The following is a 24,130-nucleotide window of genomic DNA, read 5'->3' as shown; positions in this document are numbered from 1 at the left end:
ACCTGCGCACAAGTGAGGGGTCGCCCTCCTCTAGCTGAAGCCCCTCCAGCTCCCCTGTCAGTAAAAACTCAGCGTTTAGCGTCTGTGTCCAGGAGCCGCTCATGACTCACAGCTATTTCTAACACAGCTGGTGGCGGCGTTATTGCATTAAAAGGAGGTTATGTTTGTACAAGTTGTACGTCCCACACCATGTGTGAGATTGAACACACACACTTGTGAGTAATTCTTTTGAAGCCACCATATCTTCTCCGTCAAGGTTCAGATTGAAATTGAGAATTCTGAACGTGCTTTGTGTTTCACTTTCAACACGAAACTGTGGCGAATGAATCAGCTAGTTTAGCGGTGAGCTAGCTCACAGCATAGCAGCTCCTCAGTGACTCATCTCCACTGGATATTTAATATTTTTGTCATTTTCTTTTCTTCTATTTTGTCAGTTTGTTTTGTTCTTAATATAAAAGTAACAACTTATTTTGTTTTTGTTATACAGTGGAACCTCGGCGTTCAGTTCTGGATTTTCGTTCGAAATCAGAAGCAAAAACATCTCGAAATTTTTGTTCGAACTCCGATTTGTTCGAAGTCCGGGACATTCGAAAACCGAGGTACCACTGTATTTTAAAATCTGAGTCAGCATTTTTGTTTTTTGAGTCAAGACACTTTTTAATTTATGTATAAAATCTCAACTCATTTTGGAACTTTTTTGCACAAATATTTTTGGATATATTACTTATATTGATTTCACCGTTGCCATCATGCTTGCAAAAAAAAAAAAAAAAAAAAAAAAAAACTGAAAAAAAGGGGAAGTGGAACATCAACTCTCGTTGTCAGTGACGTCATCGGGAGGCTGGCGGTCCTCCGCCGCTGGTTGAGAATCATGTCACAGACTCTGGTGCTGCTCGGAGCGGAGAAACCTATCTGGGAGTGTAGGAAGTGACACAGCGAGGGACGCAGGTTTCTGGGGGAATCGCTGAAGTAAGGTGGGTTGATTGAAATATGGAAAGCACGTGGTCATTCATGAGGCGTTCATGACGATGCTCGACACGAGTTCAACAGATTCTGTTGCGTGTAAACTGGCTTGAAATGTTATTTATTCTCAACTTATCATGGTTGCATTGAGCAACTTAGGCTAATCGTTCGTTGAAATTCAAAATGGGGTTTAAATATGCGCCAAAGTTTCTATTTATGATCTACATTTTTAGCTATTTTTTTCCCCATTTTATTGTGTATATTTCCATTAATACATAACGTAATTTCTATCAACAGTTAACATGGTTATACTGTCAATTTATATTGAATTATTTTAAACGTTAAAAGATTAAATAAATATTCAAATAAATATTTGACTACATTCTTTTTCATTTCCTCATTTATTTCATTAATTATTTAGTATCAATTTAACAATAACATAATATTTTATTGCCATGACACGGATACTTTTTCTTATTTCTATTTCTATTGTTCTCATTTTAGTGGGAAAGTTTAATTACTTAATATTTGATTAAAATTTGATGAACAAGTACTTTTTAAATTAGATCTTATTTTGGTTGTATTATGATGTATTCTCAGATATCTTTAGCTTGAATCATTTCTTTATGAATATCATTTATTTTTTTGTATATTTTCATTTTTAATTGTCATTTCCACACTATATTTATTTATTTATTTATTTACCGTCTGATGTGATGTAATGTTTGCACGTTCAATTCCATTTTTCCTCTCCGTATTCAAACACGTCTCCAGCAGACAGGTGAGCACGTGGAAAAACACTGATCATGTCGTGCACTTCTGCACCACCTTGTCCATCACCGTCACATCACACATCGATCTCCATCCGTCCGTCAGACCCAGAGAAGAACACAGCAGGAGGTGGAAGAGCGGTGATGTCACCATGTGTGGATGAAGGAAAACACGCTTCTATTTTCAGATGGAGTCGACCAATGATGAAGTCCGTTTTCAGTCCAACATACCGGTGCAGCTGGATATTGCCGTGGCGGTGGTCTACTTCTTTTTCGGTGAGGATCCTTCCACACATCTCCACTCTCTCCGTGCATCTTCTGGTGTTGAAAATAATCCCAGGCAGACTCGGCCCGTGTGAGACGGACCGGGCCAGAAGCTCAGCGTCGCAGCTGCTCGTGTGTGGAGCCAGTCCTGCAACAGATGGGAGTTATGATTATGAATTTTACGGTCGGGGCGAACAGAATGGGCAAGAAATATAATCTAGCCTCAGGTCGACCTTTATCTTGCGCTTTGATGTGGCGCTCGGGCGGGAAGAAGAACCTGTTGTCCACAGATGACCGTGGAACTTGTGCAGAGTTGGGAGAGGAACATGGTTGGATGCCTGGCTTGGACTTAGTCGTGGGTTAAAGTGGTTTCACTTTGGCTTCCTGTCCCACCATCGACCGTCGTAGCAGCCTTGAATGAAAGCAGTCGTGCTAGCATGAGGTTATTACTGTGACATTCCATGTAACAGCCAGAACAACTACGTGCCACTAGAAAGAGGCACTTTTCCCCTTCACTACGACAACAAGCCACTTTTTAGTGCACCATGTGCCACTTCCCCGATGCCGACTGACAACCAGTCATGCCGCACTGACCAACATATGCTTCTTGCTTGAAGAACATTACAGCCACATATTCATAATGGACCCAATGCTCTCTAAAGTGGCGCTGCCACTCTCTGCAGTGCCATAAAGCGGCATGAGGACATGGGACCACCGCGACTCTGCTTCCTGCGCAAATGTGCGTCTCTCTGTGACGGCGATGACACACCAACTCCCTCCACGTTTTGTTTTGATCCCACCAGGAATCTTCTCCGTCTTCGGCAACAGCATCTTGCTTTACGTCTCCTATAAGAAAAGGCACCTGCTGAAACCCGCCGAGTTCTTCATCATCAACCTGGCAGTGAGCGACCTGGGCCTGACTCTGTCCCTGTACCCCATGGCCATCACCTCCAGCATCTACCACAGGTACCACACCCGCGGCGGCCATCTTTGCCCACACCCATATTGAGTTACCATAAACGGGTCACAAACTATCTGAAATATATCTGAGATACTGTACTTCATTCTTATTTTAAAATGATTTATCCAGAAAATGTATGAAAAGTCAATTTTAAGAGCCACTTATTTTATTAATGTACATGTTTTTGCTCTTCTGAAAGGCCAGTTTTCTCTCAGAATTCTGTTTACTTTATTAAAATAGCCTGAATTCATCTGAAATATTACTGAAAAAACACTGAGAAAAGAGTGGGGGGGTTAAATGTCTGGCGTTGTGGGGTGTACATGCAATGTTGTTGGTCAGTATTTTTCTTAAATTTCATTCATTTATTTTGGCGTGTAAATAAATGCCATAAAGTTGAATATTTGGTTCAGTAAGCTTTAAAGTTGGGAAAAACAAGTCTTCAAAAGAATCTAATTTAAACAAAACGTAACTCTATGGGAATTCATTTTTAAACCAAACAAATGTACAAAACAGTTTTGTTAACTCAATGCATGTGGGCGTCAGTTCCGAAGGTTCTTTTCTCACGACCCCTGGCCTCCCCCTCAGGTGGCTCTATGGAAGAACGGTCTGCTCCATCTACGCCTTCTGCGGCATGTTGTTCGGCATCTGCAGCCTGAGCACCCTCACCCTGCTGAGCATGGTGTGCTTCGTCAAAGTCTGCCACCCGCTCTATGGTGAGAGCCTTCAGAGGACCTTCTGCCTGACAGATGAGAGGTGGCCCATTGTTGATTTATGGGTGAAAGCAAGCAAAATAATCCCTTCACATTAGCCTGGCTTTGATGGGATGCACTCACCGGCGCTCAGCTGTGATGTGAGTTAACACGGTGAAACCATGGCGTCGCCTCCGGTCGATGTCGCCCCCAGAGTGGGGTGGTCACATGAGCACAGGGAGGAACCGAACTCCGAACTGCAAAGACTTATTTTTCCATTTGCTGAAAACATATGCTCATCTTTATGGCATTTATTTAAATGTGAAAAAACACACAAAATATGAATTATTATGTGTAAAAATGGACTTCACAACGTACCAATAAATCTGAAAACATTTGATGGTGCTATTTACATAATAACAATAATAGGAATAAGAAGAAGAACAATACTTTTTTTTTAACAAATAAAAGCATCTGAAATCAAAATGAAACGTATTTTCAAAGGACTTAAAACAATTATTTTTAAGAAATCAACACTGAAAATATATTATAGAAATGTTATATTGGATCAATTGAGAAAGTAGAAGTTTGTTAAGCTATATTTTTTAAGAACGTCCATTACTGAGATGTATGTATGAATAAATATGAATATTAATAATTTTATTGTAAACCTTTTTAAATATATTTTATTTTAACAATAATACAGTCATCTGGCAAATGAATTACAAGGTTCTATTTCACACAGTGAAGTCATGGCGTTGCCTCCGGTCGATGTCGCCCCCAGAGTGGGGTGGTCACATGAGCTGAGGGAGGAACCGAACCCTAAACCTAAAGCAGGGGTGTCTCTCCCTTTAAGGAACTGGCATCGACTGTTGGCAACAACTGGCGTCAGAAGGGGGATGGATGGATGCCATGGCAACAGAAATAATAATTTAAAAAAATGTACATGTTGATGTTAAGCCTCCACAGGCCTTTTGTTTACCGATGACTATAAATAGAAATGTCACATGCCTCATTTTCATAATTCATTGGCGGCTGAATCATTCTTAACCTCCTCAGCCTGTCGCCACCATGTTCTCCCACAGGGAACAGTTTTAACTCCCTTCATAGTCGCCTGCTGGTGGCCGGCACCTGGGTCTTCGCCCTGATCTTCGCCAGTTCCCCGCTGGCCCACTGGGGCGAGTACGGGCCCGAGCCGTACGGCACCGCCTGCTGCATCGACTGGCATCTGTCCAACCGCCACTCCACGGCTCGCTCCTACACCGTGGTGCTCTTCCTCTGCTGCTACATCCTCCCCTGCTGCATCATCGTGGCGTCCTACACCGGGATCCTGCTCACCGTCAACACCTCGCGCAAGACCATGCGGCAGCACGCCATGCGGCCCGCGCACGCCGCCAGCATCCAGACCGTCATCGTCAAGGTGAGAGCCAGCTGCGCCCCGAATTTCCTGTCTTCACACGTGAGAGTCGGTTTTATTGTTTATTGGCACCAAATCTAATTCCAGTTTCTTCATCACTGGACATTTTTCTACATTATTAATTCATTATTTCTTTTGTTTAAAAATCAATTATCATCAAGTATCTTTATATTCCATCATTTAAATTAGGTTATTTTGACATTTTTCCCAATTTTAAAATTTGCTGAAATATAATAATAATCAACTTTATGGCATTTATTTAAACGTAAAAATATATACATATTATTATTATGTGTAAAAAGTGACTTGATAACTAGAACAGTGCAACTCCAAATTCATATTTTCATAACGCGCCATCGAATCTGAAAACATTTGATGGCGCTATTTACATAATAAGAATAAGAATAAGAATAATAAGACGCAGGAATACTTTTTTAAAATAAATAAAAGCATATTAAATCAAAATGAATGTGTTTTCATAGGATTTAAAAGAATATTTAAGAAATCAACACTGAAAAATATTTTATAGAAATTTTATACATGAAAAATTGAAAAAGTAGATGTTTAAGTTATATTTCTTAAGAACATCCATTGCTGAGATGAATGTATGAATAAATATGAATATTAATAATTTATTATAAACCTTTTAAAATATATATTTTAACTATAATATAATCATTCAGCAAATAAATTACTAGATTCTGTCTATTTTAATAAAAATTAATAATTTGATTTTACTGTGTTGTAAAAAAATAAAACAAATATTCCAATATAGTGTTTGTTATAATTTTTCCTTGTTCTCAAAATTCAACTGGTATTAAAATACTGGTAATAAAAATACTGAATAAATAGGTTATAAGTGAATACATAAATCTAGTTTTTATGGTGATAAATGGATGAATCGGGAACCTTGCAGTGAGGAGGACAGCGCTTCCTGATGCTCATGTACATAAAACTGTATAATATGAAAACCTATACAATCCTCTATTAATTTAAAACTTATTTTAAATGTTAATAAATAAAATGTTATTTTTAAACAATACATGTTATTAAATTTATAGTATTTAATCATTTTATTTTACTTTTAATGAGGTTTTTTTTTATTCAAATCACATTATTTTTAGCCAAACAATATAATGAAAACAAAAAACTCATTACAAAAAGAAACAGTTTCATCCACCTTTGTGTTCTCTCCAGGCGAGAGTGTGAGTGGTTGTCGGTTCAAATTTTCCAAACCTTCCTCACCTCAACCAAGAACAAGCAAATATTTTGGATTGACAGTTTCCTCTTCTTCCCCTCAAGCTGAGCGTCGCCGTGTGCATCGGCTTCTTCATGGCGTGGAGTCCCTACGCCATCGTGTCCATGTGGGCCGCCTTCGGTCGCATCGAGGACATCCCGCCGATGGCCTTCGCTCTGCCCGCCATGTTCGCCAAGTCCTCCACCATCTACAACCCCATCATCTACCTGACGCTGAGGCCCAACTTCCGCAAGGTGATACACAAAGACTTGGACATCCTGCTCCACAGCTGTCTGAAGAACCCGCTCAGCTGCTGCTCTAAGCTGAACGTCCCAGTCAAGCTGGGTGTCCAGAGACCCTCAAACCCCTCCTCAGATTTGTCCGTACACCCCGCAACAGTGGCCCTGGACGAGCCCAGCGGCGAGCCGAGCCGCAAAGTTTGTTTGAAGAACTTCCACCGGCCTCCTCAGACCGTCAGAGTCGCCGCTCCAATCGATTCAGGTGGTGCATTCAAGGACCAGGAAGGCTTGGTTCTGTCCCCCAGCAGCCACCTGGCTCCACGGTCAGGTGACGCCTCCCCCTTCTGTGCAAAAGAGACTCCTGAGGATGACCACCTGCGCTTGGAGATGGTTCCGGGCCAGGCGAAGGTGGCCTGGCCCTGACACTCCAAAACATGGGCTTATTCTTTCAGGAAATCAAGTTCAGGAATGTATTATAAGTGTTTGTGACATAAATGTCTCTGAAACTGTATTTGGAAACACTCTATACTATGTGTGGTGCCTCAAATGTAGAAAGTATTTATTTATTTATCTTGGATCAGGTTATGTAAAAACGACTCGGCAGGAATATCAACGGAAGCCATAAAAGATTGTTTTTATCTTATTCAGTCACAATATTTCAAACGCACTCATTCATTTTACTGCATTATTTTAAGTACTAAAATACAAATGTGATGTGCTTTCAAGTGTCATGGTGTTACTTGAGTATTCCAGTTTTAGTTTAACATCTTTTTGTGAATCGAATTCAGGAATGTACTACATGAATGTTCAGTGGTTTGAAGCTTCACGTGTTTTGCCTCAAGAGTTCAAACATGCTGATGGTGTCCCACGAAAAAAAAGTGGTGCAAGGCGTTGACGTGGGAGCCATAAATATATTTTTCAATGTGTATTTCAGCAGTTAACAATGAAAAGTTGTGTGTTGCAAATTGTAAAAATAAAGGTCTTTGATGGAATATTATTATTATGATGATGATTATTAATAACGCCTGCAACACTCACCACAGAAATCAATCAATGTTTTTTACTGCTATTATTTGACGAAGAAATAACATTATACATAACTTGAAAATAGAAAATTAATCTAAAAAGTCTAGAAAGTATGTCTTCAATCATTAAATGACGATAATAAACGATGAACTCTACCTCGTTTATTAAACACGAAATGGGATCCAAAACTGTGCTGCCATCTAGCGGCATTTTTAAATACTACACAAAAATCCACACGTGTAGAAATTATGACAGAGATATATCTAGGAGACAGGGATTGCTAAAAAATAGGTATGTTCTACGTATATATGACAAGATAAATTCTTCCCGCCCTCTGCACCCTTTTTTCATTTTTTTTAAATAAAACAATTGCATAACAATATGGTATAGATGAATACATTATACATTAAAATGTAAAATGTTTTTGTCCAATGTTAAACAAGAATAAGATATAAAATTTAAAAAAAGGACAATACACAAAATAAAGGTAAAGTAAGGAAAACAAATGACAGAAAGAAAGACAGGAAAAGACACATAAAACAATGCAATAATAATGATAAGAGGCTCACGGATCTAAAAAAAATACATCAGAATTGAGGGTTTTCATTGTTTTTATTAGGTTATTTAAATGATGATACCACTTCATGATAGTCTGTTTAAAACTTAAATATTTGGGGATTTTTGTGCATGTAAAATTTGGCTGGAATAATTATCAAATTTGTAACATAAACTTAGTTGGAGGAGAAATGTGAATTATAAAAAAAGAAGTCGTATTTCCTGCGGTCTTAAACGTCACTGTGCTTTAAACACCTGAGGAGTTTTCAAGGCGCCATCGTTTCCGAATACACTCGCCGCTAGATGGATGAACATCGACTGGCGTCTATCGTGGAGGAAGGACCCGCTGACGCTTCTCAGCATAGATCACTTAAATTTATTTGGAGATTTCATCTGATACACTTCAAACTTTTCATGCTCAAAATGACAATATACAGTAGTGGATAACCAACAGTGATGGAGGACAACACTCGAATCAGAATCACAGACACGAACAACACAGACTTCCACACGTTGATAACTCTTCACTCATAGAGATGACTGCAACAGATCACTACTCACACGCTGGTTGGAACTATAGCTTGGATTTGGATAACCTAACTTCTGGGTGGAGTTGAAGATCATGCTCAGAGCTTCCTGCCGCGGCGGGCCCAGCTGTAGTCGCCTCGGCGTTGCTACATGCTGCTCAGAGAACACCTTCATTCCAGACGGTGCGTGAAGTTCTCCGGGAAAAGTCCTTTTGGGGCAGAAGTTCCAAAGTTGTTCCAGTCGTCGGCTTTGATTCCAGTGAGCCAACCTGCATCCTGAAGAACAGCAGCCCCGAAAACCTCATAAGAAGCCAATGAATTGCAGTTTGACCTTTTGACCTTGCACCCACCTGATCCTCGGCTGAGGCCGTTGGGATCACCAGCACGATGTCTCCTCTCTTCAGCTCCAGCTCATCTGAGTTGGCAGCTTCAAAGTCGTGCATGGTCTCCACCTGAGGAGGAGACGTTTCCCTCCGTTACGCTCGCCGTCGCTCTACTGATGCCACGAACCAGCTCACCTTGTACAGGAAGTGCTCCGGCAGCGAAGTCCCTCCCCCGGACGCCGGCATGTGTTTGATTTTCGAGTCGCTGGACTCTGCGCTGTCGCTCAGGGTCGTCGGGGAGATGATGTCAGCATCCCGGTCATCGTCGCCTTCGTTGCTGGAGGCAGGCTCGATGACCACGGACGGGATGGTCATCTTCTCCTGGGAGGGAAAACATCCGCATGTGAGCAACCCATCAGAGAGCAAGAGACGCATCAGCTCCCACCTCAGCTGCGTTGGAGACCGGAGACTCAACTGCAGCCGTCTTCTTCTCCTGCGGACTCTCAGTCGCTGTTCGGTCTGGGGCTTCATCGGTCGAGGCCTCTTTGATCTCAACGGACTCTGGAGCTTCATCTGCAGCGCCCGGAGCCTCTGAATCGCCGGCAGGTTCTTCTTCATTCTTTCATTGATCACAAGCACGTAACATTAAAGTCAGCCGGCAGGAGTGTGTAAGACTCGGATGCAGGAGAGACTCGCTCACCATTTTACCAAAGTCTGGAACAAACGTGGAGGCTGCAGGCGACTCCTTGAGGGGGACACGAGAAACACAAAACATCATGAGCTCCAACACACCACATTCAGTCCAGTCGCTGGTCTTTATCGAGTCCCGGGTCAAGCCACTAGCTACAAGTGCTTTGGTTCTAGGGGCAAACTTTGAAGGTACAAGTCTACGTGAAGCCGGGTTCAGGGGTCACTCTGCTAGGAGGTGACACTAACAAGCAAAAGAAAGGCCGACTCTGAGGTGAAAAGGGAGCAGGAACTGAGAAGACTGGTCTCTACCAAGGACTAGGACTCTAACTAGAACATCAAATACCTCCTCTGCGTTTACCTCTGTGTACAACTTCCCAAATCTCTGGTTCGATTCCTCGTCTGATATGTTTTCCAAATCCTGGATTCTGGAGACATTAAGGTCATTCATGCTTCCATCTGAGACGTCTCCGCTCACGCCACTAGATTCCTGCCAGGTTGCAGACCAGGCTCCTGGAGAGTGGCTGCCGGCATCCGCTGCACAGTCGGCGAGTGGGTCAGCGCCACACTCAGCTCTGCCACCTGGACTTTGAGCGAATGGGTCCGAATCAAACGCACCTGTGGTCCCTTGACTCTCAGCAAATGGGTCAGAATTGAAGGCACCTGAACCTCCAGAAGTAAGGGCGAACAGATCAGAATCAAACGCACCTACATCACCCTGAGTCTCAGCAAAGGGGTCAGAATCAAACGCACCTACATCACCCTGAGTCTCAGCAAACGGGTCAGAATCAAACGCACCTACATCACCCTGAGTCTCAGCAAAGGGGTCAGAATCAAACGTACCTACATCACCCTGAGTCTCAGCAAAGGGGTCCGAATCAAACGCGCCTACATCACCATGAGTCTCAGCAAACTGATCAGAACCAAGCGCACCAACATCACCCTGAGTCTCAGCAAACGGGTCTGAATCAAGCGCACCTACATCACCCTGAGTCTCAGCAAAGGGGTCAGAATCAAACGCACCTACATCACCCTGAGTCTCAGCAAAGGGGTCAGAATCAAACGCACCGACATCACCCTGAGTCTCAGCAAAAGGGTCCGAATCAAACGCACCTACATCACCCTGAGTCTCAGCAAAGGGGTCTGAATCAAGCGCACCTACATCACCCTGAGTCTCAGCAAAGGGGTCCGAACCATGTGCACCCACATCACCCTGAGTCTCAGCAAAGGGGTCCGAACCAAGCGCACCCACATCACCCTGAGTCTCAGCAAAGGGGTCCGAAACAAGCGCACCTACATCACCCTGGTCTCCTGCATTATCAAGCTCAGTGTGTGATCCATCACAATGATGTATCTCAGCATCAGAACCGACAGCACTGAGCTCTGAGGAAGCCTCTTCCACCACTGCTGGTCCAGAACCGCAGCCGTGACTCTCCACCCGAGAGCCTCGGTCAGCAGCAGCAGCGCTCCTGTCAGACGTCTGACCGCCGTCCACCCACTCCTCAGCAGTCTCATACTCAGAACCAGACCCATCAGGGGACTTGGAGCGAGTGTCCATGTGTCGAGCATTCTCATTGGTCTGAGGTCTCAGGCCCCGGCAGGGTTCATGTCCACCCTCCTCCCCGACGGAGGACGATCTCTTTGGAGGGTCAGGGTTACATGTGAGGGGCGTCGGGGAGTCCACGCTGCTGACCTTGTCCTCTGCCACTTCAGCATCTTCAGCTTGTGTGGGTGAACCCCCACTTGTCAGCGGAGGATCAGCCGCTGGTTGGACCGCGGCCCCCTCCGCAGGCTCTTCTGGAACTTCTGAGGACTCCTGAGCAGCAGCTTCCTCCGCGCTTGGTGCCGACTCTTCCTTTGCTGCCATCGACCCGAAGTCAGCCGACCAGTCGGCCACGAAACCTGTTTCTGCTTCCTGCTGTGGCGAGAGGAAGCAAGGTGAGAACCATGGTCCATGAATTAGATGCTCTTAGCATCACAAATATAGTTAACATATAGTACATCGGATCATAGTACCACGATCATAGTAGACATTGGGATCAAAAAAAAAAAAAAAGTGATTATAGCAAATGTGATCATATAAAATTGATCATAGACAACGTCATTATTGTTGAAAATATCGTGCATGAAGTCAACTTCATGATGGTGTAGAATAACATGATCGAAGTAAACATGGCAATTGTAAAGAATATCATGATCGTACTAAACACTGCCTTTGTAGAAAATATCAGAATTGTGAACATTGTGATCGTAGACAATAGCATGATCGTACTAGACATATTTGTCGTAGAAAATATCGTAATTTTAAACATTGTGATCGTACAGAATATCTTGATTGTACTAGACATATTTAGCGTAGAAAACATTGTAAATATTGTGATCGTGGAGAATTTCATGAGCAGACTAAACATCTTTATCATCAAAAATATCATAATCGTAAACATTGTGATCATGCAGAATATCATGATCATACTAAACATCTTTATCGTCAAAAATATCGTAATTTTAAACATTGTGATCGTACAGAATATCTTGATCGTACTAGACATATTTATCGTAGAAAATATCGTAATTTTAAACATTGTGATCATACAGAATATCATGATCCTACTAAACATCTTTACCGTAGAAATATCAAAATATTGTTAACATTGTGATCGTAGAGAATAGCATCAAGATCGTGGAAAATATTGTGATCGTAGTGAACATGATTATAAAGAATATCACGTTCACAGAGAACATCCTGAGCATCAGAAACAGCATCATCACGGGAAACATTGCCATCGTTGCGTAACTAACTTAAATGTGGTGAAACTCGCTGGATACTTACATTCTGTGCAGGTTGAGCCTGAAAAACAAAAGCGCTGTGTTAGCGTGATGTCATTGTTTGAATTCGCTACAGAGGAACGTGAGAAAAACTGGACCTACCGACCACATGTCCCAGGGAACCGCGGTCTGGAAAGACAAGACGGTCAGAGGTCATTTCTACGCGGACGACATTCCACCGAAGACGGTCCCGGAGTGATTTGGGACGAGACATTCAACCCGCTGAGCAGAGAGTCGGGTTTCACAGCAAACACACCTGAGGAATCGGTGAGACGCTGTCATCTGGCTGAAAGGCATCGAAGTCCAGATCCAGTAATGACTCTCCAGGCCTCTCGTTGGGCTGAGACAGACGGACAGGCGCCGCGGTTAGAATGGAGTCACATGACTCGGGGCGTGAGGTTTCACACCTGTGATGGCGACGGTGCAGGTAGAAACTCTCCTCCGAACAGGTCGATGATCTGCTCCTCTGCCACCTCCTTGCTCGGGGTCACCTTGGGTGGGGGCGGCACCGGTGGCCCCTGCTTGTGCTGCCAGACAGATCATGCAGGTTAGACATTAGCAAGCTCCACATCAAAGCCTCAGAACCTCCTGGCTCTCCATGTTGGGGCCACCTCAGAGCCTCTGGAGAGACAGTCGCTCGCCTCCCATGGGTTAGTCACTGCAAACCAAACTACTTTTATATTTAACCGTCCCTATGTGGACCTCCTTCAACAGGAAGTGGCACCAGCTTTGGCAGACAGTCTCCGTGTTACGCAGCACAAACACACATCCACTGTCTTTCTTTCATTCAGATTCCTTTCTTCTGCGTAATGTGTTGCACATCACCAGAAGAGCGACATCAGGTTCAGAATGTTCTGGCGACACAAGACTGGAAGACAAGCACGACGGGTCCGAGGGACGCTACAGTACCAGAGGTCTAAAAGCACAGACGGGTCGGGACGTCCAGCTGAAGCACTGATGTCGCCAGGAAGGACACAACACAGACCCTGACAGAGACTCACCGGCGCAGGTGAGCAGCAGACGGAAGCAGGACCCACCGTGAGACGGGTGACGATGATGGAGGGAAAATGGAAATAAGCGTTTGAGAGAAAACTAGCAAGAGATGCTTCACAAGAGGCGACAACAAAACACGTCCCAGTTCTGAGGGTTACATTTCAGCCATAACTGGTTTGTCATTTTGTACTGACACAGGAAAGAACCAGAGGTGCGACAGGATCAGAAACAACTCGTGTTCAGACCCGCTCAGGTCCACAGCTACCTGTGATGGAGACTTGGGTCTAGGAGGTCCAGGGGACACTGGTCGGAGCATGTGGTTAGAAGAGGCTACTGGGCTCTCGGGGGGGCTCTCGTCCTCTGGTGGTGATGGTGTTCTCGCTAGGCGCAGGGGTCCCGAGTCACTGGTGGCCATGACATACATGTGTCAACTGCATGGCTAGCTTTCAAGCTGAAGATGATGATGAAGATGATGATGAAGATAACAGTGAAGCTGATGATGAAGATAATAGTGAAGGTGATGGTGAAGATGATGATGAAGATAATACTGATGATGATGAAGATAATAGTGAAGATGAAGATGAAGATGAAGATAATAGTGAAGATGATGATGATGATGAAGATAAGAGTGAAGATGACTCCATGTTGTTGTCAGTAGGAGGATCTGAAGAGAGGAAGAGCAGACTCACCTTGGAGCTCCCTGAATTGTGAACATCTTGTCCGAGTGCTGCTCCCCTAAGTGGGTCATCACTTCATACAGCTGCCTGCACACCTGAAGAGCAAGCCACACCCCCAGATTCAGTCTCCAGTCTGGAGCCAGAGTCAGACACCAACTTACAGTGGAGATCTCCCGGTGGAACCTGGCCTCCAGGCTGGTGACACTCTTGAAGGTGCTGATGTAAAATCCCACTCGACTGCCGAAGAAAGGAAATGAGTGAGGTGACTCTGGTGATGTCATGCGTGACCCACCTGTCCCACAGAGAAGGCAGTTCGTCCTGGAGTCCAACGTTCAGTTCGTCAAAGACTCGCTGGGCCTTCCTCAGCTCGTCCTCGGCCTGAAACAGACAGAGGTCTCCAGGTTCAGCCTTCAGTGGACACACTTCATCCCTCACAAACCTTCATCATCTTGCGGTCGCTCTTCATCCCGGACGCCTGCAGGGTCTCCACGTGGTGGCGAGCGCTGTCATAGTCGATAAGTTTCCGGCTTCTTTTAGCCACGCGGTTCTGAAACCTCCAGCAAGTTCAGTTTTCAGACCAGACATCTCCGGATCCAACATTCTTCTCTGCCGAGAGCGAGTTGGTCACCTTCAGATCCGGAAACTGCTGCAGGTAGCCGTCCAGGTTGAGGAGCGTGGAGTCCACAAGCTTGTTGTGAAAGTCTTCCCATAAAGCGTCGCAGTCCTGCAGCACAGCGGAGGTCAGACGACACACACCCTCTCATGGACCACCGGAACAACCCAAACCTTTCCAATGGTCAGGACGTCCTCCTTGCCGTGCCAATCCAGCTCATAGACTTCATGCAGAGACTGAGTCAGGTTGATGGAGGCCTGCTGCATCCCTGCACAGGCCACAGTGGCCATCACTTACAAAGCTCCAGCCCTCTGAGCATCTGAGTCACCAGTGTGTCAGGTGGCTTTACCTTTAATAGCCGACATGTAGGACTTCATTTCCCTCTGCAGACGGGCACCTTCAGACTGACACACACACACACACATATATGTTCCTGTTGGTCTTTACATCTTATGTCATGTATGAAAATCAGGTGACAAGTCTCACCTCTTGTCTCCTGAAGTTAATAACAACTTGTTCAAACTGTTCATCTTTAGTCTCATCAGCCTTCCCCAGCTTCTGCAGGACCTGAAGACACACAACCAAAGTTCTGTTGGAGACAACTGCTGCAGGACATGGACACACACACACAACCCACACACGCACGCACACAGCATAACCTTAGCAGATGATGACAAAGATGATGATCACGCTGTGGTCATCATCATTAATATTATAATAATGATGTCACGTTGGTGAAGAAGGTGGGGATGAAGATGATGATGGTGATGATGAAGACGACATAGACGTGATGATGATAATAACACCAATATGATGCTGCTGCTGCAGATGAAGGTGATGAGGAAGATGATGGTGATGATGATGACAACAGTGATGTTGAAGACGATGATGTGATGATGATGAAGATGATGAGGAAGATTATGATGGTGATGAGGAAGATGATGATGAAGAAAATGATGAGGACGAGGAGGAGGAAGATGATGATGAAGAAGATGATGATGGTGATGAGGAAGATGATGATGATGAGGAGGAGGAAGATGATGAGGAGGAGGAGGAAGATGATGAAGGTGATGTTGAAGATGATGATGGTGATGGTATTGATGAAGATGACATACATGTGATGATGACGATAATGATGTCATTGTGATGCTGCTGGTGCTGATGAAGATGATGGTGAAGATGAGGAAGATGATGATGCGATGATGAAGATAAAGATGATGATATGATGAGGAAGATGATGATGACATTGTGATGATGATGGTGCTGATGAAGATGATGGTGATGATGATGAAGACGAGGATGACACCGAGCACTGGTCAGACCACTTCAGGACGCGCGCACCGAGCGAAAGAGCGGAGGGTTGGAGAGCGACGCGATGACACACGCGCACTCACGCACAGCCGGACACGCATATACACCTCCACCGACACAAGGTGTGAACGCTAAGCCGCTTACTTCGCCCCACAGAAACTTGCACGGCGCTGTCATTTCTGCCTACGTGCGCCGATGTGTGTGACGTCATAGCGTGTCCAGGTCACATCTACTCCATCATGTTAGCGTCAGCGCGGCCCTACACCTCTTCCTACTCACAGGCTCCTGCACCTATTCCGGTCCCTCGTCAGTTTCTCCTCGGTCGTGTCCTCTCCTCCTCCCGTCTCTTCTCCTGCCCTTGCAGCCCTCCTCCTCCTCCTCCTCTCGGCCTCATCCGTCGGACCTGCCGAGCCCCCATCTTCATCCTCCTCCCCGTCCTTGGCACCGTTTCCCCGTAAATGCTCGGTTCCCCCGCCCCGCGAGCGACAGCGCCACGGCTCCTTACCTTCTCCTGCGCGCGATTCAGACGTTTCTGGACGTTCTTAGCGAAAATTCCTGTTTTAATTTCCGCCATGATGAAGCTCGAGCCTAGGATTAGCAGCGACGAGGAGGGGGAGGAGCGTGTGTGTGCGCGCGCGCGCGTGTGTTGGTGCGTTAAACGTCTAACTCAAGTAAAAAGATACAAAACCCTCGTGTAAAAGTCATATATACTTTTTCAGCACGTTTTTTGTTGCAGCCTATACATTTATAGTGAGTCATACATTCCATCAAAATATTAAAATAAATCCACCTTAAGCGCTCACACTACTGTTATGGACGCAACGAGGCAGTAAATTCGGTCCATCCTTCCGCACTCACCAATGACTCAATGGAATGTTACTGAATCAAATACAGCAGGGAAATGCTGCCTCATGCATGGGCGACTCAAACACAACAAACGCCAATCCTGGAATTGTGTAACGCAACTTACGCAAGAAATATTTGTAACCAAAAAAATGACTAGGCTTGATGAATACTCAACTGCTTGATCGTTTTTTTGGACTTGCTGCTGTAAAAGATGCACTTACTGACTTTACATAAAGGCTCTTTTTTATCAGAATAGGAAATTGTGGGAATTCAAAAGGAAAATTAAAATAAAGTAAATGTGATATTCTAAAATTACAGCAGTGCAATATGACTGAAAAGTAATTGCTAAAAAGAATGAATTTAGTAAATGTGTGTTGGGCGCAACTATGCTGGTTCCAAAACCATGGGTGACACAGAGCCCCCTGCTGGCTGGAGGTTACTCATCTCCAACAGGAAGCTATTCCAGTAATTCAGAGCTAAATCGCGGGCAAAAGTTTTGACGGTAAAAAAAAAAAAAAACGGAAAAAACGGAAACCGTTTTCTTTCCACTGGAGTCAAAACCTTCTGATAAAAAATAATTTAGATAATATCTTTATCGACATCCTTTTTTTTAACGGATAATGACACTCCCTCGACAATGGGGTCAATAGATGAAAAATAAATTCACTCAATAAAAAAATAATCCTGGAATTCTTTTTTTTTTTCAGGTTAACACATTTTTAGTCAACCGACTTTTGACCCTGATTTAGCCCCAACAACCCCAAACAGTGAGACCACTGATCAGACATTGATACGCCTATACATTGATTCTCACCCCGAAATCGCAATTTTCGCCGCTTTAAGCTCCATTTTGACTTTGATGAAGCGGCTCATTCACTGTAGTGGAGGCTCTTAAATCCCACGCTGGGATCAAAGGCTTCTCCTCATAACCCACAACTCAAATTACATGTGGTGTGCCACAAGCTGCTGCTTCAGCTCCCATTTTAAGTGCTACCACATCGTCCATGTGTCTTTCTACGCCCCAACTCAGTAAAACAGAAAACTAAAAACAGGAAGTGGGCTTTCGAAATAAAAGTCTTCTTGTTCTTACAAAACAGACTGGCATCAGAGTCTCAGTCAATCCTACTGTTTCCACTGTGAGCTTCCTGTATTGAAAGACATTTAAAAATGTGATGATCTTGTCCTGTTTATAAAGCAGGGTGGGCGGGGCTAACCAGAATGCTGGCTGCAACTCTGACGTCAGAAGGTCCGTTCACACTCCCCAGTCTCGTGGCGTGGTCACGTGGCTGTGAACTTTTTCCAAGATTCCCGTTACATCCTCACAGACACGCTGAAAGTCCCTTTTGATTGACAGCAGCTTTGAGTTTGTTAGACAAAGTCCAAAGACTCCTGAGTCCATTCGATTGAACACACTACATTTAGCACAATATCATCATCTTTGTGTTCATTTGACACCTAGTGAGTGCTGCCTTACTGAACTCAGCCATGTCGAAGATCATTTTTTTCTTCTTCTTCTTCTTTCTCCGAGGCACAGCGTTGACAACTCTACAGCAATGTGTGACATCATCAATATGTGCCACCCTGAACGCATTTTCCACTCCAGATTCATTCCAAAAGTTTTGAGGAGTTTGTGAATGTAAGTGTTTCATGTGTAGTTAAACGCTACTTTCAAATGTCTTTCAATAGAAGTGATGAATCGAAACTGTTGCGTAACGTCGTGACAAGGTGGCACCTAGCAACACGCAGTTTATCGCACGAGTGCTTGAATACTTACATCATATACAGCACTCTTTGCGCACAAAATATTGTTAAGGAAGCTGCTCACAAACATGAACACAAGTTAAGAATAGAATGAAGTAGGGATGGCAGTACCCCGAAAAGTAGCATCAAAATAAGACAGCAGACACCACTGCGTTGGTGAGGGTTGTTTCATGTCATTTTGTTTGTGTTTATGTGTTGCCAAGTAAATAATAACGATTCAAAAGTTGTTTTTTTTCTCAAAAGTAAAGGCAGCAGATCCTCATAGGTCCTTGTGAAAATAAAAAAAGTTCTCTGTGAAACAGGACTGACACCAGTAGAGGACGCAGTACGATGGATGGAGTGTGTTCTCTGTGCAGGCAGGCACCTCCATCTGCTATGTGCTGGACTCCGATTGTGAAAAGTTAAATTTTTATCTCACACCGACGGAGTCTCTCCTCCACGTGAGATCATGATGACACTGAGTCACAAGTGTGTGTGTGTGTGTGTGAGTGAGTGTGTGTGTGTTTTGGACAAGGGGGGGTGAATGAATCAGGGACTCACACTCTTGTTCTTCTGTCGTGACGACTCAAGAGGAAACACCACAAACAGTCCCGAGATATTCTAAGTTTACACACTTGTGCGAAAGTGTGTATGTGTGTGCGTGTGTGTGTGTGTGCGCTCGGGAGCGAGAGCGAGAGAGAGAGAGACACTCAGAGAGGGACCTCTTTGGATGGAGGAGGGATTAAACGTCCACTGAGGTATATTTATGGGGCCAAAGCGAACCGGCAAGTGGAGTGACCCTGATACAGCACCACGGCACTAAGAGGTGGACCTCATGCAGGAACACCCTCAAACAGAAGCGACAAGCTGAAACCGGACCTGAGACAGGACCACAGCGCCCAGACTGGACATGAGAAAGGACCATCGAACTGAGAAGAGACTTTGTAGCGCTCCGGACAACAGAGACCAGACCTGACAGGACTCCAGGGCCTTGAATGAGGACGAGGAGTGACACGAGGAGCGCAAATCTAAGCCGGAGGGCCACCTGGACATCACACAGAGCTGGACTGTAGATTGCACACCTGAGGCAGGATCATGTGCCCAAGTTGAGTAGAGAGTTACAGGACAACAGTGGCATGCCATCCGAGTCTTTTCCTCCATCTTGTTGAGAGAGTCCAGAAACTTTGCTAGTGAGTATTTTCACAGACAGCCATGTCTGCTGAGGCAGCTCCTGCTGTTACCTTTGTCTTGCTGCTTGGTCTTCTTGCGCACTCCACCCCGACACCTCTGGCTCCTGGGTCGGACCCAGTCCCCGAGAGAGCGCTGGAGTCGGACTGCCCGTCATGTGCGTTGGCACAGGTGAGGAGAAACTCTTCGTACGGGGGAGGGCAGAGCGACATGGTCGAGGCGGTGAAGCAGCACATTCTCAACATGTTGCACCTGAACGCCCGACCAAACCTGACCCAGCCGGTGCCCCGCGCCGCGCTGCTCAACGCCATCAAGAAGCTGCACGTGGGCCGCGTGGCCGACGACGGCAGCGTCGACATCCAAGACAAGGAAGCGGAAGATGACGTTCCGAATCCTCCGGAGCCGCCGTCGGAAATCATCACCTTTGCGGAGCCAGGTAAGCGTGTGGCAAGTGCGGGCGACCGGTCTTGTGTTTCTAACACGTCACAACAGGGTTGCCAGACAGAGCGCGGTGAGCATCTGTTTGTTGCACAGGAACAGTCTCTTACTTCCCCAATCTGCTACGGCAGAGCGCGGTCGCGACCAAAAACATGTGACGGAGAGAGAGAGCGAGTTCAGCTGGTGTGAATCTCCGACTAATTGAGACTTTAAGCGTCGTGTAACTGTCACATCTGATTGGGACGTTTGTCAGAGTGAGTTAAAAAGATTCCCGTTCTGGTAAACGTGAACCAACTCGTGATAAACAAACTGTGCCAGAACTTGTTTGCTTACATAAACGTTTATAATGGCAGAGAGCTATAAATAGAATCCTTTTGAGTGGAAGCTCTAATTAAAAGGGCCCTCAAAGGCTCACCGAAATTAGAGAGGCAGTAATGATGGCGAGGACATACCGCGCAGTCTCAGGCCGTGAATAATCACTTTATTCAGCCAAATTTGGGCCCCAGTAATTATTCAGCAGGGGGGACAAAATGGAAAGGGGGGGGGACGAGTGGATACTAGAGGCCTTGTTAGCGACCTCCCTGAAATCAGGCCTCGTCTTTTTTTAGTGTTGCTGCTTGCATTGCTGCTGAGTATATTTAGAGGATCCATTTGTTGTGAAATAACAAGAGGAGAAACCAGGCGGCGTGAAATGTAATTCACAAACGCAGCAGTGGGAGGGGGGGGACATGTCAGCGTGGGGTAACTGGACTGGGGGGTTCTCATCAGGTCGTCGCCGCCGCTAAGAATGCGCTCCTGTTTCCAGGTGACTCCGCGAACCAGCTGACGTTTGACATCGCCATGGAGGGGAGCAGTCCACCCCTGGTGGAGCAGGCCAACGTCTGGATCTTCCTGAGGCTGGCGAAGGGAAACCGGGCCAAGGGGAAGGTGAAGATACAGCTGCTACAGCGCCGTTCCTCTGAGGAGGAGGAGGAGCGCGTGTCGGAGAAGATGGTGGACACGCGTCGCAGCGGCTGGCACACCCTGGCCGTGTCTCACAGCGTCCAAGCCCTGCTGGACGACGGAGACAAGTCGCTCAGAGTGAGGGTCTCCTGCCCGCTGTGTGCCGAGGCAGGCGCCACGCCTGTGCTGCTGCCCGCCGACGGCAAGCGAACCAAAGAGCGAGAGGAATCTCACCGACCCTTCCTGGTGGTGGTGCTTCAAACCAGTGAGCCGGGGAGTCAACGGAGGTCCAAGCGAGGTCTGGAATGCGACGGCAAGATCCACCTCTGCTGCAAACGGCAGTTTTACGTCAACTTCCGAGACATCGGATGGAGCGACTGGATTATTGCTCCAGCCGGTTATCACGCTAACTACTGCGAGGGCGAGTGTCCGAGCCACATGGCCAGCATCAGCAGCTCTTCGCTCTCCTTCCATTCAACGGTCATCAATCACTACCGCATGAGGGGCTTTGGACCTTTCCAGAACCTGCGGTCGTGCTGCGTGCCAACGCGGTTGCGTGCAATGTCCATGCTCTACTACAACGAGGAGCAGAAGATCATCAAGAAGGACATCCAGAACATGATTGTGGACGAATGCGGCTGCTCATGAACACGTTTAGCGGCGACGGCCAGAGCAAACTTTAACAAACACTGTCAGAGACTGAAACTTCAACAAGGATTTACCACACACGCGGATTTGAGTTTGACAGAAAGCCAAAGACAGCAGACTCTAGCGTCATCAAGCAGAATATAAATTATTGAATTGATGAATGAGACCTATTTTGATTTAATGAAATAAATAATTCTGCATTCATTATTCTGAGGCGTAATTTGTGACACAACACAAGAGTTAGTTCCTTTAGAATTGACCTAGATCCTAGTTTGTTTGTTCCCCTTCATCAAGCTACATTGGAGGAGATAAACAGTGGCCGTGGTGCACGGGGTTGTGGGTTCCAGGTCTTTGATGCGTCATGCCTAACCCACTGCGCTGGACAAAGAACCGTGGCCAAAACATCTCATTACATTATCGATATGATGGAAAAGAACCTGACAGCCTAGTGGCTGCACCTGGTATGACAGACCATGAGGTCACCGTGGAGATTCTGGCCACTCAGTGGGTCAGACCTCCAGCCCCCTTCAGCACCTGGGGATAATCTAGGTCAAAAGTTTCAGGGTTTTAGCGCGACACGCGGTTTCCACAGCCTGGCAGACATCCGTCTTTCTCCGTCCTGTTTAGTAAAAGTTCAATCTTTGCAAGAGGAGAGGAGATCCAGGGCAGCCAGAACTGGTTGGCAAGGTAACGCTCTGTTTGTTCATTGACCTACAAACTCATCGCTGACTCGACTAGTTTATTTAAGAAGCACAAAGACAACAAACACAATGCATTCTTGGTATTGGAGCACATCACTCTGGAATCAAACGCTGAACTGGAATCCGTAATTCCAATCAAAACTCAGAGACCATGAGCTCCAGCATTTGGGTCCAAGCAACAAAGTGTTCTAAGATGACCTTGTTGTGATGTGTTTTATTCAGAACTCTGAAATGAAATGGTACGTTACGCACGTGTTCACATGATCGGTGGAGCGGAACGTTCCAAAGGCGTTTGACAGTCTGAGATGTTCAAACAGTGTTGGATGTCATCCGCAGCTGAGGGTGACAGTGTGTCGCTACAGGAGCTGCGTGGCCAGGAAATGAACACCTGTCACTCAATTCTGGGCTCGCACAGTTCCAGCCCCCTAGTGGAAGACTGAGGAATTGCTCTCACTCAACTTTTATTTCAATTTTTTTTTTTCATTCAGTGGCTGACATTTTACATAAGTATTTGAAACCAATCTTTGTAGTTTTAAAACGTTTCGTTTGCATTACAATTTAAAGACGATTTTGAGTGGAACTAATAAAAAAAGAAGATGAAAACTTACCCACACAAAGCTACTCTCTGGAGTCCACACAGCACCACCTGGCTGGACCACAGTGACTTAGCCAACATCAGCCCTCCCTCCACTGCGCCACGGTGCCTCGAAATAGGTAACTACAGAACAAAACAATAGACGGTTTACCAACATTCCCAAAGCTTTCTTACTCATTAGAATAGCTTCGCGAAAATAGAATCTCTTCTTCGTGCCTCCTCTGCGTGTCTTGTCGGCGGTCAGTAGCACTACCGCCACCTGCTGTCCGATTGAAGTCACTGCAAGCATCGATGTTACAAACACTAGATTTATAAATAAAATAAATATAGGCCGATAATATTGGGCTAAAGCAAGCTCGTTTACTGATGTAGCGATATAAGTGAATATTCTGGTAGGCCCAATACAATCTGACATATGTGTGTTTTCGAGTACATTATTTACTAAGTAGTAATAATATATTGTATTGTCATTTCTATGTGACATCACAGGTCACTATTGATTCATAATGTCTGAGATATTACGCATTACACATTTTACTTTCTTATGTCTAAAGCAAAATTGATCAATGTGGTTACAGATAGAAAGTGAACCTGTCAGCTGCCACATGTGCCCACTGTTGAGGTGTGTATTGGTTTTTCTTTGGATAATTTGGGCTCATCACAACAGCATCACTGCCAAGGTCAAGGTCAGTTCAGGGGGGTCCAAACAGGCCCTTTGAGGACACCCCTGAGCTAAATGTTTTCCTGCTGTAAGATACTAACTCTTGGCTTTGGGAGAAATCTTTGACAAACACGTGTTTCACTTCACTCAGGAGGTTTAGGTCACATGATGTGGGCTGCACGGGCGTCCGTACTGAGTCAAACTGGACCGAGTCGTGTGTGGATGAGACACGTCATTGCTGTGAGCGAAGGGAAAGCCTGAGAAGCTCTCACCTCCCCCGCCACAAACTGCTA

The 24,130-nt window shown here is 45.4% G+C and overlaps 3 protein-coding genes across 5 annotated transcripts; 2 read left to right on the top strand and 1 right to left on the bottom strand.

The window, feature by feature from the left end:
- The first annotated feature begins 1,921 nt into the window (after positions 1-1,921).
- Positions 1,922-6,963, top strand: LOC128769745 (opsin-5-like). Its single transcript, XM_053883717.1, has 5 exons — positions 1,922-2,009; positions 2,801-2,963; positions 3,544-3,671; positions 4,733-5,067; positions 6,367-6,963. The coding sequence occupies exons 1-5, from the start codon at positions 1,922-1,924 to the stop codon at positions 6,961-6,963; spliced, it is 1,311 nt and encodes a 436-aa protein (XP_053739692.1).
- Positions 6,964-7,782: 819 nt separating this feature from the next.
- amph (amphiphysin) lies at positions 7,783-23,383 on the bottom strand. Of its 3 annotated transcripts, none has more exons than XM_053883081.1 (20): positions 23,190-23,383; positions 15,254-15,334; positions 15,117-15,171; positions 14,941-15,035; positions 14,783-14,878; positions 14,594-14,701; positions 14,447-14,532; positions 14,316-14,391; positions 14,167-14,249; positions 13,743-13,881; positions 12,892-13,011; positions 12,741-12,824; positions 12,587-12,613; positions 12,489-12,506; positions 10,020-11,576; positions 9,672-9,716; positions 9,417-9,590; positions 9,167-9,352; positions 8,999-9,100; positions 7,783-8,924 (listed from the first exon to the last, which is right to left on the bottom strand). In XM_053883081.1, the coding sequence occupies exons 3-20, from the start codon at positions 15,142-15,144 to the stop codon at positions 8,820-8,822; spliced, it is 3,129 nt and encodes a 1,042-aa protein (XP_053739056.1). In that variant the 5' UTR covers positions 15,145-15,171; positions 15,254-15,334; positions 23,190-23,383; the 3' UTR covers positions 7,783-8,819. The 3 variants fall into 3 exon arrangements, with proteins under 3 accessions (XP_053739056.1, XP_053739057.1, XP_053739055.1); XM_053883082.1 differs by lacking the exon at positions 23,190-23,383 and adding an exon at positions 16,358-16,561; XM_053883080.1 differs by lacking the exon at positions 23,190-23,383 and adding an exon at positions 16,584-17,182 and having other exon boundaries at positions 7,784-8,924.
- Positions 19,258-22,219, top strand: inhbab (inhibin subunit beta Ab). Its single transcript, XM_053883083.1, has 2 exons — positions 19,258-20,288; positions 21,096-22,219. Exons 1-2 carry the CDS (start codon positions 19,877-19,879, stop codon positions 21,878-21,880), a joined length of 1,197 nt encoding a protein of 398 aa, XP_053739058.1. The 5' UTR covers positions 19,258-19,876; the 3' UTR covers positions 21,881-22,219.
- Positions 23,384-24,130: the final 747 nt, after the last annotated feature.

Source organism: Synchiropus splendidus, chromosome 13 (genome assembly GCF_027744825.2).
Source record: "Synchiropus splendidus isolate RoL2022-P1 chromosome 13, RoL_Sspl_1.0, whole genome shotgun sequence".
Classification (NCBI taxonomy): domain Eukaryota; kingdom Metazoa; phylum Chordata; class Actinopteri; order Syngnathiformes; family Callionymidae; genus Synchiropus; species Synchiropus splendidus.
This window is presented reverse-complemented; position numbering and strand designations above follow the sequence as displayed.

What these genes read in the sequence shown, in the direction of transcription:
- LOC128769745 (XM_053883717.1), top strand. Translation starts at nt 1,922, where the DNA reads ATGGAGTCGACCAATGATGAAGTCCGTTTTCAGTCCAACATACCGGTG. An exon ending in GGTGGTCTACTTCTTTTTCG is followed by an intron (nt 2,010 to 2,800) that starts GTGAGGATCCTT and finishes TGATCCCACCAG; the next exon opens with GAATCTTCTCCGTCTTCGGC. An exon ending in AGTCTGCCACCCGCTCTATG is followed by an intron (nt 3,672 to 4,732) that starts GTGAGAGCCTTC and finishes GTTCTCCCACAG; the next exon opens with GGAACAGTTTTAACTCCCTT.
- amph (XM_053883080.1), bottom strand. Translation starts at nt 16,652, where the DNA reads ATGGCGGAAATTAAAACAGGAATTTTCGCTAAGAACGTCCAGAAACGT. An exon ending in CTGCCTTCTCTGTGGGACAG is followed by an intron (nt 14,392 to 14,446) that starts GTGGGTCACGCA and finishes TTTCTTCGGCAG; the next exon opens with TCGAGTGGGATTTTACATCA. An exon ending in CGGAGCACTTCCTGTACAAG is followed by an intron (nt 9,101 to 9,166) that starts GTGAGCTGGTTC and finishes TCTCCTCCTCAG; the next exon opens with GTGGAGACCATGCACGACTT.
- inhbab (XM_053883083.1), top strand. Translation starts at nt 19,877, where the DNA reads ATGTCTGCTGAGGCAGCTCCTGCTGTTACCTTTGTCTTGCTGCTTGGT. An exon ending in CATCACCTTTGCGGAGCCAG is followed by an intron (nt 20,289 to 21,095) that starts GTAAGCGTGTGG and finishes TCCTGTTTCCAG; the next exon opens with GTGACTCCGCGAACCAGCTG.